We start from the raw sequence: 14,590 nt of genomic DNA, 5'->3' as shown, positions 1-14,590 counted from the left end.
AGTGAAACGCTGTTCTTGCTCAGATTTACCTACTGGAGCGCATTCTGTGTCCTGGAACTGAGAAGAGGAGAGGAGAGGAGAGAGAGGAAGAAGAGAGGAGAAAATAGAAGAGTATGACATGTGGGTCCGTTCACAAAGGGTAAAATAGACCATTCACAACAAGTGCTCATGTTTTTGGAGCTGGAGCACTGCCATCAGCCAAACACGTGCAGCAGCTCCATATTTTTTTGGAGTTGGTGGAGTGGAGCTAGGAAAATGTGGAGCTGGTGGAGTAGAGCTGGTTTTTCTGGAGTGGAGTGCTCCCAAACACCCCCTTAGTATAACGTGGGGCCAGAATTCACCAGAATGCTTTAAGGTCAGCTCCTTTAGTATATGTAATAGTATATATATAGCTGGCGGGGTCACGCTGACGCCGGCGAGCTCTCCCGCTCCCGCCGGCGACGTTCCATCGGCGATTCGGCGGTCCCCACTCATGGACGTAGTGTTGATTTTGCTCGGGCGTCAGGAAAAGCCCACCTCTGCTCCATGCGGCGCGGAGGCGTCCGTCTCGCCCGGAGCGCCGCCACACACCGGCTGATCTCGCGTCCCTGTACTTCCTCGTCGCGGCTTTCATTGACCGGTCTCGACGCGCCGTCAGCTAGCCCCACCACGAGTCCGCAAGCTGCTTTAGCAACGGTAAGCAACGGACCCGCGTCATATTGCTAAGCAAATCGATTTCCTCTGGTATGGTCCATGGATGTCGCTTCTGAAGTTTCTACAGGAGCGCCCTTCTCTTCTAGCTGAAGAAGGAAGCCTGAACCCGAACGTTGTTCAGGCTGGATTGCTGGAAGCGCTGGAAGAAGCAAGCGTTGATTCATTCTGAAGTATGTGAACTGAACCTGGAGCTGGGGTGTCATGCATTTCTGGCGCTCGCAGTTGGGTGCTCCATCGGTGGTGGTCATGAGTTCATGACTCATGAGGCCTGAACTCTGAACCAACTGAAGAAATGTGTGGCTCACTTTTGACATTGTGGCTTCTGCCACTCATCATATAAAAAAGAAGGAAAGAAAAGAAAAGCATTGTGGCTTTCTGGCCTGTGAGTACATGTTCAGAGAATCAGAGCCTCAGAGTCAGAGGTCAGGGCTGGGTGTTCATAGGAACTGTTTTGGGATCACTGATGAATGATGATGTATTTTTTCGGAATACTTGAATGATGATGTATTGAGCCTATAGTTTTTATTGTCTGGGTTGAGAATGCTCATGTGCGTTGCAAATAAAGTCTCATCTTCCCATAAGAAGATTGCTCAGCTTAAAAGTTTATATATTTGACCTGCAAAACATGTAATAAAGCACATCTCACCTGAATCTTTTTTCGATTGTAGTTGGTTTAAAGCCATTTATTTTCATAATTTGAGAGGCCATATTTTTTAAATATTAGCACACTGAGCCTAACAAATTTGACCTTTTAAGAAATGCCCTAAAACAAAAATGAGCCAAGGCCCCAGGGAGGGTATCAAAATGCCCTCTCGCTCTCCTGTTCTTGAACAAGGGGGCGCCTCGATTCAGTGTTCCATGCATGGGTGTACTTAGTACTCTGGTGTCAGGAACAAGACAGGTAACGGATGATAAATGTCAATATTTAGGCAAGCATCCTGTCGATGTATATGTACTGCGAGAAGAAGTTGGATCAGCTAAGCTATGATATCATATCATAGAACCCATATTTCCTGTTGCTACTAGAAGTCATATCTCTTAGTGCCAATTGCTGATCTTAATTCGCTTCACCCATGAGATCAAACACAACTTTCAGGCTTGACACATTCTGAAATGGCCTTGCATTTTGCCCCGTATTTATTCAGTAGGAAGTAGGAACTAGGAACTGAAGCTGTTATGAAGCAGAATAGCATATCACAATATAGGAAGCTGAAACTGATATGGGCACAGCGCACGTGCATGCTGACAGCCTCAAGAGATCGATGGAAACGGGATGGGCGGATGGCTTCATCTTACAAACGCTTTCGGTGAAATCTCAAGCACTGAAGAAGAACATGCGCGTTAGCATCCTGCAGTTGCAGATAATCAGTGGCAAGAAGATTTCGTCGGGAAAAAACTGGCGGTGAAATCTGAATCTGAAGAACTGGAGAACATGCTAATCTGCGTACGTCCTGCAATTGCAGACAATCGCACGCCGCTACCGCACCTGCCACTGCCCTTGCGTTCATAGCTGCGCGCGTTCCGGGGGAAGACGAACGCGAGGTGCGAACCATGGCCGCCATGCCCAGCCAGTGCTTGCGCAAGCGCGCGCGGCCCGGACACGCGAGCCTCCGGACTCCGGTGTCCGGTAGTTGCGGGAGCAGAAAGTGGAAACGTTGATGGTTGCGGCCTCCGGCTCCGCGTGTTCTTCCCGAGATTGGTAGGCGGTATGGGGCCTGGTGATTCCGGCGGCAGGGACGGTCGGACGGAGGGTGGGGATGAACGGCAGCGGCGGCGGGCAGGGCACCTCGGGCGGGCGGGAGGAAGGAGGAGCCCATCCGAACAAGGGGTCTATCTGCAAAACTGGATTGCCATCGCGATTCAAATTAGGGATTATTTAAAAAATATATTGGAGTCTATATGTAAATATTTGGATCGCGATTATTAATCACGATCCAAATCAGAATCAGAGACTTCTTCCATCCCCACCCGCAGTCCCGCACGAGCCTCCGTCCACTCGCAGGTCACAGGTACAGCCGTGGTGGCGTCCACCGGCTCACGTACCAACTATCGGAGAGTTGATCCCGCGTCAGGGTAAAATCCCTCCTCTTCTTCATGCGCCGCCTTGCCGGAGCACCGCCACACAGCCGGCGGCAGACGTCCCCTACGTGGCTTTAATTTACTTCCTCTTCCTCATGGCGTATTTCAGACTTTCCAATACGCCCTCGGCAGGCGGCACCGCGGCACCGCTTAGCTAGCTAGACCCGCTGCAAGCCTGCAAGCTGCAATGCATCCGCCACGGTGAGCAGCAGAACAGCGCCGCTTCAGATTGTCCGGCAAGTCGATCTCCACTGGCACCTTCTGAAGTTTCTTCGGGGGTGCTCTTGTCTTCTGGTAACTGCAGCTCCGCTGGCTGAAGAATGAAATGAGTCTGATCGACTGATCCTGAACGTTGTGCAGGGTGTCCTTGTGCAGGCTGGACTAGCAGGGAGCAGGGGTTGCAGCACAAGAACAGGAGCGTCATATCATATGCCTTCCTCGACACTCCGCGGTCACCTGCACCATCAGTGGAGGTCCTAACTAAACAACCATCCACGCAAACTAAAAGAACTTGAACTCTGAAGACGCAGATCATTTCTGAAGAAGACGTTTTCTCATTCTAAAGGCGTGTTTCACTATTTCTACGTTATATCCGAACTAGAAGAACAGATTATAGATGTCTTCCATTCGCCATCTAGCAGCTATTATTTGATTTTACCATTGTGTAACAGTTAAACACTAACTCACTCGCTTGCTCCATAAACCTCTTTATGGATGACGAGATTTACCAACTACTTTCTTCTTTTACCTAGCATGTGTTTGGTTCTGGGACGAGCCAGGTTGGGTTGGAGCCGATCCCTTTTGTGAGTTGGAGTCGACACATGTCATGCTTGGATGAGAGGGATGAAGAGGGATAGGTTGGACCCAGTCTTTTGTTTGGTTGGAGGGTTTGAGAGGGATAGGATGAAAAACATTTTAACACCGTTAGTAGTAGGTCCCACCTATCAGCTGCGGATCCCACGTGTCATCCTCTTTATTTTTTACTCCATCTTCTCCCCCAGGTCCTCCCGGCACTTGGCTCCCCACACCGCTGGCTCCGCTCCCCCGGCGCCTGACTCCCCACGCCGACGGCCTGCTCCCTCTGGCGCGCCGGCTGCTCCTCCTTCTTCCGTGCCAGTAGCCGACCCCTCCCTCCCTTCCCACGTCGGCTCCCGCTCCTCCCTCTCCCACGCCGGCCGTCACCCCCTCCATCTCCTCGCGCCGCCGGCCGCCCCCTCCCTCCCTCTCCCATGACGGGGCTCGAGCTTGCCCAACCGGCGACGATGGAGATCGAGCTTGCCCGGCCAGTGGCTCAAGCTCGGCCGGGGGTGGTGGAGCTCCTCCTGGGCACTTGTTCTTGCGCAACCGTGCTCGCCTCCCTCGCCCGCGCTCGGATGGAGCAAGACGGCGTTGAAGTGGGTTGAGATGGTCCGCTCAATTTGGGCAGACCATCTCGACCCAGATATGAGGGGAATATTCCCATGTGGTTTGGATCCAACCCACATCTTTTTGAACCAAACGCGGGACGACGTGGGTCGAACCCGTTCCAATCCACGTTGACGTGGGTTTGTTTGGTTTGGGGTCGAACTGGGTTGGAACGGGTTCGATCCCTGTTTGGTTGAAAATGTATCTGGGTTGGGTCGGACCCAGGAGGGAATATTCCTCCTAGATGCGGGTCGAATGCATCCGCCCCAAACGAGCGGACGCACTCGACCCACATCAACGCCGTCCATCCGAGTGCCAGGAACGTGAGTGGGAGGAGGAGCGTTTGGAACCCGAGGTCGGCGTTGAGCGTCGAGGCGGGTGAGGTAGCCTACGTCCTCTAGGTAGCCGCATAGGCCCTCCACCACCCGCCGCCCGGGCGTCCCGACGGTGCTCTTGCTCCGCCCGCTGCCACCGCCGCTAGTCGGGGTCGTCGCACTCTCCAGCATCGAGAGCCCGTGCAGCGTCGCCGGGATTGACACCAGCTCCGACTCGCTCGCCGCCCCCTCCGCCACTACCGATGTTGGCGTCGCCATTGCCCACGGCCCCGCGCAGTGTTCTTGGCTCGGCACCGCGGTGCCCCGAGTGAGACGAGAGCGAGACGCGACGCCTCTGCCCACCTGCTCCGCCGCGCCATACCGTTGACATCCGCACCAGCACCACGCTCACCACTGCCGCATCGTCCTCACATCGTCCTTGCTCCACTGCTCGCCGTCCTCCCGCCATTATTTGGCGCACCCAACCGTCGCTCGCCCGGTCTTATCCTCGCCAAACCAGCCGGCTCCTTTTATCCCTCTCTTAGTCTTCTTCTTCCTCCAGCCCAAGAAAACCCGAACAGAGCAAGCTCCATCCGCTGGCAAAAATCCCCGAGCTCCACCCCACCATTCTCAAATCACCACCGCCCACACTTGCTCAGATACCTACTCCACCTCTCCTTGCCTTGCGCTATGGTCCCAAGCGCTGGGGATTGAAGCTCCAGTGGCCGCCATTGCCGCCAGCTGCCACCCCCACCTCACTGTCGAACCCCATCCTTCCGGTCCTCTATTCTCCAACCAACTACACAAACCAAAGCGAGACAAGAGTGAAGGCCGGCATGGGGTAGCGAGCCGATGGCGCCGACGGCGTGGAGGAGCGGGCAGCGCCGGGTAGTGGCCATCCGGTGGAGAAGCATAGGCGAGTGGAGGGAGGATGAAGAAGATAAGGAAAAGAAAAGAGGATGATAGATGGCCAGCAGTTGACAGGTGGGACCCGTTGCTAATGGTGTTAAAATAGCATCTATCCCATCCCTCTCAACCCCTTCAACCAAACAAAAGACTAGAACGAACCCATCATCTCATCCAAACAAACCCAACTTCATAAAAGTAGGATGAACATAACCTGTTTCGCTTCATCCTAAAATTAAACAGTTTAAATTTTACGTGATGATTTACTTCATCCTAAAATTAAACAGTTTAAGTTTTACGTGATGCTGCCTCCGTCCCACGTTACTATTCCTTTTTTTGGGCGGTTTTGTTTCGAAGCCAACGTACTGGACCGAAGAGCACGCGCGCCGCACGTGAGGCTCCCCAACTGAAAAGGAGTAGAGAGGATAAGGAGCTCGGCGCTCGCTTCCGAGGGGAGGGAAACGCCCGAATCAAACCCCGCGCGTCCGCGTCGCAGAGCAGCAGCAATGGCGTGCGTCGCCGCGCTCGTCGCCTCCCCGGCGCTCCTCGCCTTCCCCTCCACCGCCTCGTACTGCTCGTGCCGCCTCCGCCTCCGCCCCGCCGTCGTCGCCCGCGCGCCGCGCCAGCAGCAGCCGCGAGGCCGGCGCGCGCTCCGGCGCTTCGACGAGGTGCGTTGCGTACTTGCGTGTCGGTGCCAGTTTCTCTAGCCCGCCGCGTGCGAGCACGGGGTGGGCTTCTGTGGAAGGTGCGGCGCTGACTGACATTCGGCTGTTGTCGGGGTGGGGTGCCCCGTGCTCGCAGGTGGAGGGGGTGTCGAAGAAGCGGCGCGGCATCGGAGGAGGAGCCGGCGGCGCTGTGGGGTCGCAGGCGTCGTCTCCGCGAAGGGACAGGGGGCTCGCCGTCGACTTCAAGGAGTCGCAGGTCCGAGGCGCATCGAATTGCTTTATTTTGTTTTTTACAGGTTGCACAGTGCGTGCTGGAGTATTGAGTGCAGTGGTAGATCGAAATAGAATGAGGTGCCAATTAGCTTTTCTATACAATGGAATAAAATTTATCCCAACCTCTAAATCTGGAGATGCACGCAGCGGTGGGTGCCAATTAGCAAAATGGATGCATATTTATTTGATGTTGGGTTCAGCTCCACTTAGTTACTGCTTCAACATCGATTGACATGCTTACTGGTGTTTTGGCTGGGTGCTTTGGTTACCATTTGGTATGTTACACCGTCTTCTACATAGGTTGTATGCTGGGGGCTTGGGTCCGAGTCTGTTCAAACTATTAATTTGAATTTCCCCATTCTAGATTTGAGTCAATCTGTACCTCAGCTCTTAATTCAGTCTGAATCACCCATGGTGGTGTTCATATCTATTTCTTGTGTGTGTGTGTGACTTGTGATCACTAATCAGCACACTTCCTAGTTCCTACCCATGTAGATTTCTTTTCTTTTTCTTCTTTTGAGGAATGACTGTATTCCACATCTATAGCTGTTTCAGTGTTGCCACCAAATCCTAGAAATCCTCTCTTGTGCTAACTGTTCTATTATACTAGGTTGCTGAGTTTGATGATCTTGAAGAGGACAAATTCCTTAATGCTGTTGTCAAGGTAAGCTTCAAGAGCATGTACCTAATCGTTGGTGATGCTTCTTTTGCTTGCTTTTCCATATTATAGTTAAGCTATATTTTATCAAGATAAATTTATGTGTGTGCTAACTACTGCTTGTCAGTCATATTACGACTGGCTTTTCAGTATATTATGTCACGCCACGCATAGTGCTCTATATGCTCAAAGATCTTGTTCTGTTGAGTAAGAATTTGCTTTGTTTGGTCATGTCCTTTTCGTCTAAACTATATTCTCTTATGTTAGGTCTATTGCACTCATATCGCACCCGATTATGGTCTGCCTTGGCAGAAGCAAAGGCAACATTCAAGCAGTGGGAGGTAAGTATTGATCTAATATGTGTGTATCACGTTGAATTGTTGCTTGTACTTCTTCTAGGTAAAATTTTAATCTATCTGTGCGTTTCTTGGCTGGTGGGGAATGTATGCAGGCGTGGAATACAAACTATCATGCTGCAATTAGTGATTTCATGATTTTGTAGAGATTAAGTTGCAATGTCTCCTTTCTTGTACTGATTAGACTGCTTGTAAACTATATATGCATAAGTAATGGTGTATGATTATCTTGACGTATATCTGTACCTAAATGTTTTGAACTTTATGAATCACACGTCTTGAACTTTGTTTTACAGTGCTTTTATGATTGGTGATGGCAAACTCTTGACGAATGCACATTGCGTTGAGCATGACACCCAGGTGATTATTTAGCTAGACAGTTCTATCTCTTCACATTTTTGTTTTACATTGGTTTCTCACTATTTTTTTTTCTGCTGAACATTTTTGGCTTAGAGTTTTGAATTAGTAGGAGTTACAGATGAATTAATTGAAATTTCTGCTGATATTGATGTACCATTAGTTTTTATCTACGTATAAGAGTTTATGTATGTCAGTCATATTGTTATGTAAGGCTGTTTCTCAACACAGGTCAAAGTAAAGAGAAGAGGAGATGACAAAAAGTATATTGCCAAGGTAAAACACATGTAGCAATGCTGCTTTCATGATATTTTGTCAAAATGTTTGTATAATTGTGAGATCATGTATCATTCACCCCCAGCCACCCCCCCCTTCTGATAGCTAGATTAGAGAGCTTCGATCCTACAACAATGAATATTGTCACTCTCCTTGAAGTATGATTGATAATTATTGGTTTGTTCTGACATATCTGAATAAAGATTCATTCTTATAAGTTCTACCCTCCTTGATCCTTGAATGAACCTTCTGTTCATTTTCTTACAACTAATATCCATCGCAAGCCAACTTAGCTTTTCAATTTCTCCCTGTCGACTCCATTCCACTGTACCAGTGCGATTGGCTGCTGGAGGCTCCAACTTTGGGACTTGGGAATTCTTATAAGATCATAATTATGATTGTTTTTCTAAATTTCAACATCACTCTTTTGAATCAACAATAAAAAGTATGTAAAATCTCCCCCAAATGTAACGGTTGCACACTTGCAGAACTTCTGAAAGAGAAAACTCATTATAGCCATATTGTAGATACCACATATGCTTAATAATCTTTTGAGCAAGGTATTTTCAATTTGAAATAAGACCGGATATTGGTAATGTGTTCTTTACTACTTTACTTAATTTTATAAACTTGATTTGGTAAGATGTCAGCTGATAAAGTGATTTGCAGGTTTTAGCTAGGGGCATCGAATGCGACCTTGCATTGCTGTCTGTGGAGAACGAGGAGTTCTGGAGAGGAACAGAGGCACTTTCTTTTGGGCGTTTACCATGCCTTCAGGTAACTAAATTATATTCATGATGTGTTACTGGATCTTTTATCCTCATTCTAATATGGGTATGGGATTTTCTCATTTTCTTGCCACTTCCAATTGTAATAATGGCTCATGTAACATGTACTGCTTCTTAAGATCACATCAATACCCTATAAAAATTTCTGTCAGAGATGAAGTCATTTTCACTCCTGCAAACAAGATAGAAATTTATCATACTGTTTCTTGTTATATATGAAAAAGTCTTGACACTTGATGCTGTATGACATTGTTCTTATGGTTCAAACTTAACACAGGATTCGGTAACTGTTGTTGGATATCCTCTTGGTGGAGACACAATATCTGTAACAAAAGGCGTTGTATCACGCATTGAGGTGCTATATCTTGGATCCTTCATTTCTCCTGTATCTGGTTTTTTAAATGAATTCTTTCCAACTCCTTCCCACCAAACAAGGAGAAAGGCAATGATATTTCATGCATGCAATAACTGTCCCAATTTTCAAAAAGTTATAAACCCTCAGAAGGCTCTATGTTGCTGTCACCTGATCCCGACTTCTCTTTAGTTGCCTACCGCTTGTTGGTAGGATTAGGAACAAATTAGGCTATGCTTGCTCCCTGTCATCCGATCTGTGATCATTTGTTTGGAATACTGGTCCATACCTTTTCATTCTCCAGTCATAAACTGCCATCGTCTTCTAATGCTGGCTAGGTTCAGCCATAGTCATTTTGGTCTTCAGTACTCAAATAAAAGGTCTAGGTAGATTGTTAGTAGTTTGTTGAATAAAATAAAATAAAAAAGTGACTAGTTCTCAAATAACTTCATTTTTCCAGCATTAAGCTTGTATGCAGAAACATAACCAAATAGAGCATTGCTCTACAAACATTCAGTCACTGAAGCATGGTTTGAAAATGTTTTCTCATAATTTTATTTGATGTGTATTCAATTGAATGGATATACTTACACTATATCCTTTCGAATAGCCCAGGTCACTCCATATGCACATGGGACATCAGATCTTCTTGGCATTCAAATTGACGCAGCCATAAATCCTGGTTTGTCTTTTATATCTGGTTTTGACAAAAATAAAATTTCCCCTACTATTCTGTTATTTGCTATATGATGAATTCAGAGCATTGACCTAGCTTTCTTGAGACCTTACGGGTATTCCTGGAAATGATGAGCTGATTTTGTTTTCCTAATCTTTTGTTCAGGAAACAGTGGTGGACCAGCCTTTAATGAACAAGGGGAGTGTATTGGTGTGGCATTTCAGGTACTTTTACTCGGTCACATTACTGATACGTAGACAGGTGATGCATGGATATAATTGATGTATAACCTAGTGCACCAAAACAGACTGAAAACTGATCTAGGTAGATTTTAGTTTAAAATCAAATCGCTATTCACCTTTCTGAAACTGGCTTAGTTTTGGATTCTGCTGTGCTCAGGTAATGATCACTCTAGTCTGAATGAACTTAGACTTGTTTTTATCTTGCTTATGGATCAGAATCACATGCATTATACTCCATGTCGTAGCCACTTTGATCACTTTATTTGTTCACGAATGCTTTATACTCCATGTCGTAGCAAATTTCTTATTTTGCCCTTTGCAAATATCTCTTAAGTCCTCACCCCCACTCCAGCATCAATGGGTGAGTGCATGATAAAAAAACTATTATTAAAGTTTGCCTATATGCTTAGATTATGAAAGGCACTTTGATCTTGTTGGATAAAAATAACGATTGCCATGGTCACCATGTTTGATCAAAGGTTCAAAGATGTCAAGTATTTGTGAACAAAGGTAGAATTAAGCATGATAATGCACAATTTTTGGGAACAACAAATAGGTAGAGTTAGTGAAAGAGGATGCAAGTGATTTTTTTTCTTTCTATTCACTTTCTCATTATGTGTTTTGTTTAGGTGTACAGGTCAGATGAAGCTGAAAATATTGGATATGTTATTCCAACTACAGTTGTATCCCATTTCTTAAATGATTTTCAGAAAAATGGAAAGTACACAGGTAAAGTATCTTTTTTTAAAGCAAGCTAAAACAATATCTGCTGTACCAAATTAGTTGTAGCTTTTTACTTATTACAATGTATTCATATATTTGCTTGCATAAGTTTGCTTGTACATTCAACAAAACATTTAAAATAGATGCTATCTTTGCACTAGTTATTAAGTGTGCAAATATTGAGGATGCGTTACTTAGTAAATTTTTGTAACACTATGTTTTTGTGAGGCGTGTAACTGCAGTCTGTTGAAGCTGTGCTCAATGTTTTCTAACAATATGTAGGATTTCCTTGCTTGGGTGTCTTACTTCAAAAATTGGAAAATCCGGCGTTGCGTGAAAGCTTAAAAGTACCTTCAAGTGAGGTATGCTATCAGTATCTGATGAACTTCACCTTGTAAATATTGAAGTATCAATTTTCACTCTGATGCACAAATGATTCAACCGGTCTTTCCTTGATGATATCTATATAATTTGTGGTTGCACTGAGCATCTTACATACTGCATAAATGCTCCTGTGCCTCCATGTTTGATTAGCAAGATTTTGTTGAGAATGGTTTCAGTTATCACACACCATGAGATATCTTGAATGGCAAAATAAAATTCAAAAGGAAAGCATGACAGAGAGATAAATTTTGCTTGAATTCTTTCATATTCAGGAATTTGACTGAACGAGTGTAGATAACTCCTTTTTGTTACTTGGACCTCAGTTGGCTTTAAATAACTCTAAGAATATTTAAGGAAGATTTCACTAAAAGATACATTTGAGGAAGATTTGCTACCAGCTTTTGAATCGTTTATCCCAGTGGCAGATCCCTTGATGGACTTAAGTGTTATTCATAACAAAAGTTGTTAGTTAAGGTTGTTATAGAATTATTTGAAAAAAAAGTGTCTTCTGAATACCTCTATTTAGCCCTTAGCCTTGAGCACAGCTCTAAGCTTAACCCAGTGCTTTCCTAAGACATGGCATTTTGCTTTTCTCTTGAAGGGTGTTCTTGTTCGTCGGGTTGAGCCTACTGCTCCAGCAAGCAGTGTTTTGCGAAAGGTAACGTGCACTAACTAGATCCAGTTCACAGATTTGACCGCCTTTGGTTTTCCTTGTTTTCCTTTGAAATGACTCTTTCTAGAGTAACGATATCCAGGCTGTATATGGTATCACCTGTTTAAGCTGATCAGATTGTTGCGTATCCAGGGAGATGTAATAGTTAGCTTTGATGGTGTCGCAGTAGGATGTGAAGCAACAGTACCTTTTCGGTCCACGGAGCGGATTGCTTTCCGCTATCTCACAAGCCAAAAGTAAGTTCTGTCTTATTCCTGATAACTTTTATTCTTTTGCTAATATGTTTATGTTGTTTCTGCAAAAAAAAAAAACAATGTTTTTTGTGTGTTTCTTAAAAAAAATTGTAATGTGCCAGCTGAGCCTTCCAATAGTACCAATTTTTATGTTGTCCAAGATTGTTTATACTTTACTATGATCCATCTTTTATTGACAATAATGAAGGGATCTTATGTCCACATGTGAGTATACGTTTTATGCATGACATGATTTGTGCTTTTAGTTTGGATGGGTTAAAGTTTTCAGTCAATCCCACTGGCACGGAGTGAAAGTTCCCCTGCCTAACCTCTGCAAGTGAGTTGGGTACTGCAGAATCACATAATTTGATAGAATTTGATTATCCATGTACCTGCCCTTGTGATCCCTTTTCTATACATTACAAGCCTCCTCTGGATATGACATATGAACACTAAGTTACAAACTTGACCAATCTAAGGCCATCCTCATTCTGTTTCCATTGCAACATGTATGTTCTATATATCTTATAAATTTGATATTTTGTTGCATCTTTATTTGAAATATATGGAACTAAATTTTTTTCTACACCAGAGCATGCATTGCAGTAAAATTTGATGTTCTCATTATTCAGGTATGCAGGTGATATTGCTCAGCTTGGAATAATTCGGGATGGAAATTCCATGAAAGTCCAAACTATTTTGCAGCCAAGAAAACATTTAGTATGATACTAAAAGCCCTTATCTTACCAAAAATTAGAAATGCAAATTTCACCAATGTGCATTGTTTACAAGAATCTTTTTGTTAAATAAGGTGCCGTTTCACGTCGAAGGGGGCCAACCTTCTTATCTGATAGTTGCCGGCCTTGTATTCACACCTTTAACAGAACCATTTATAGAGTAAGTAATCAGTGGACTTGCCCCTTTAAGCCCTGGTTGGTATCATAAACCTTGTAGTTACTAAATCATAAATTTCTATTCATGTGCAGGGAGGAGTGTGAAGATACACTTGGGGTAATTTCACCATTAGCATGATAATTTTGCTTGCAGCTTACTTTGTCCTAAATATTTTGTATTTCTTACTTTTATTATCATCTTTTCTTCATATACAGTTGAAATTGTTGGCAAAAGCACGTTACTCTCTAGCAACCTTTGAGGGGGAGCAAATTGTTATTGTATCACAGGTACGCTATTTCGTGGCTAGTTTAATTGACTAGTTCTTTCTGCTGGCTATGCTATTATGTCACTGAATCATTGATTCATCACTGCTGTCTAGGTTTTGGCACACGAGGTCAACATCGGTTATGAACATATGGGCAATCAACAAGTAAACCTCCTCAACTTTTAGCTATCTTTCTTATGCTTGTGAATTGCATCTTTGGGTTCACTAACCAATAATGTTACCAGCTCATAAAACTAAATGGAACTGCCGTAAAGAACATCCACCACCTTGCTCATCTTGTGGACAGTAAGTGCTGATCACCTCGTGTTGAGTGACCTCCCAACACCTTCAGATTCCTTCTCATCTTATCATGGTTCAATGCAAATGTGCAGCTTGTAAAGACAAGTTCCTGACGTTCGAATTTGAGGATGACTTCCTCGTTGTTTTGAATCGGGAAGAAGCGACCGCTGCATCGTCAGACATTCTCAAGGAACATGCCATCCCCTCTGTACGGTCATCTGATCTATCTGAGCCATACGTAGAAACGAAGACTGAGGTCCAAAAAACAAGCGAAGATTTCGGTGAAAGTCCCGTCACAAACTTCGAAATGGGAATTGATTGCCTCTTGTGGGCTTGACCGTACCTTTTTAATGGAAGAACAACTGGGAACAAAGTTTTCCGTTGAAGCTGCGGTAAGGCCAGTGAAGTGCAAGCATCTGCCGGCAAACACCGGCTGCGGAAGCACTCCCCCATTGTGATTTGTGGGGGCATACGTGCCTCGCTGCGGCAAAGCCGAGTCATGTTGTATGTTAGCATAGACAGAATTCAGAGTTATGTTGTACACTAGGAGCCATAGAGTGATTTATTCATCTTCATTTTTTTAGGGGGTTTATAGGAACTGAGAAAGGGCTGTGCAATTTGGCCGTGAGCAATCATGTAAATCTTCGGACGTGTACAATACATCGTCCAGAAATTTTGTTGGTTTGCTCCTGTTTTTGTACTACCCGTCACTGATTGCAGAACAGACTGCAGGATAGCCAGGATGTTAAGTTTCCTTTTGTTTTTAATTGTTCTACTAGTAATTGGAGCATAACGTCGTTTTTCCTGGCTTAAATTACAATTCCAACGATGCCGAACAGGCTCTCATGTTGCTGATATAAAAGAGAACAAACTTTTTCACCATTTACAATGTTCAGTTGTGAATTGCGATTGGCCATACTGGTAGCTAGGTACTCCCTTCGTCCCAAAATACTATTCGTTTTGACTTTTCTAGATACATAACTTTTGCTATGTATTTAGATATAATATATATCTAGGTGCATGTCAAAGGCTATGTATTTAGAAAATCTAAAATGGATAGTAATTTGGGATGGGGTGCA

The 14,590-nt window shown here is 44.9% G+C and overlaps 1 protein-coding gene across 1 annotated transcript; it reads left to right on the top strand.

The window, feature by feature from the left end:
• Positions 1-5,837: 5,837 nt before the first annotated feature.
• Positions 5,838-14,278, top strand: LOC117849717 (protease Do-like 2, chloroplastic). Its single transcript, XM_034731364.2, has 21 exons — positions 5,838-6,064; positions 6,198-6,317; positions 6,945-6,998; positions 7,260-7,333; positions 7,645-7,708; positions 7,937-7,981; positions 8,651-8,758; positions 9,047-9,124; positions 9,737-9,803; positions 9,963-10,021; positions 10,669-10,768; positions 11,045-11,124; positions 11,748-11,804; positions 11,952-12,055; positions 12,685-12,772; positions 12,864-12,949; positions 13,039-13,063; positions 13,162-13,233; positions 13,326-13,376; positions 13,457-13,517; positions 13,604-14,278. Exons 1-21 carry the CDS (start codon positions 5,903-5,905, stop codon positions 13,846-13,848), a joined length of 1,800 nt encoding a protein of 599 aa, XP_034587255.1. The 5' UTR covers positions 5,838-5,902; the 3' UTR covers positions 13,849-14,278.
• Positions 14,279-14,590: the final 312 nt, after the last annotated feature.

The sequence above is a fragment of the Setaria viridis genome, chromosome 3 (assembly GCF_005286985.2).
Source record: "Setaria viridis chromosome 3, Setaria_viridis_v4.0, whole genome shotgun sequence".
NCBI lineage: Eukaryota > Viridiplantae > Streptophyta > Magnoliopsida > Poales > Poaceae > Setaria > Setaria viridis.
The sequence above is the reverse complement of the archived record's forward strand: the minus strand, read 5'-3'. Positions and strand labels throughout refer to the sequence as shown.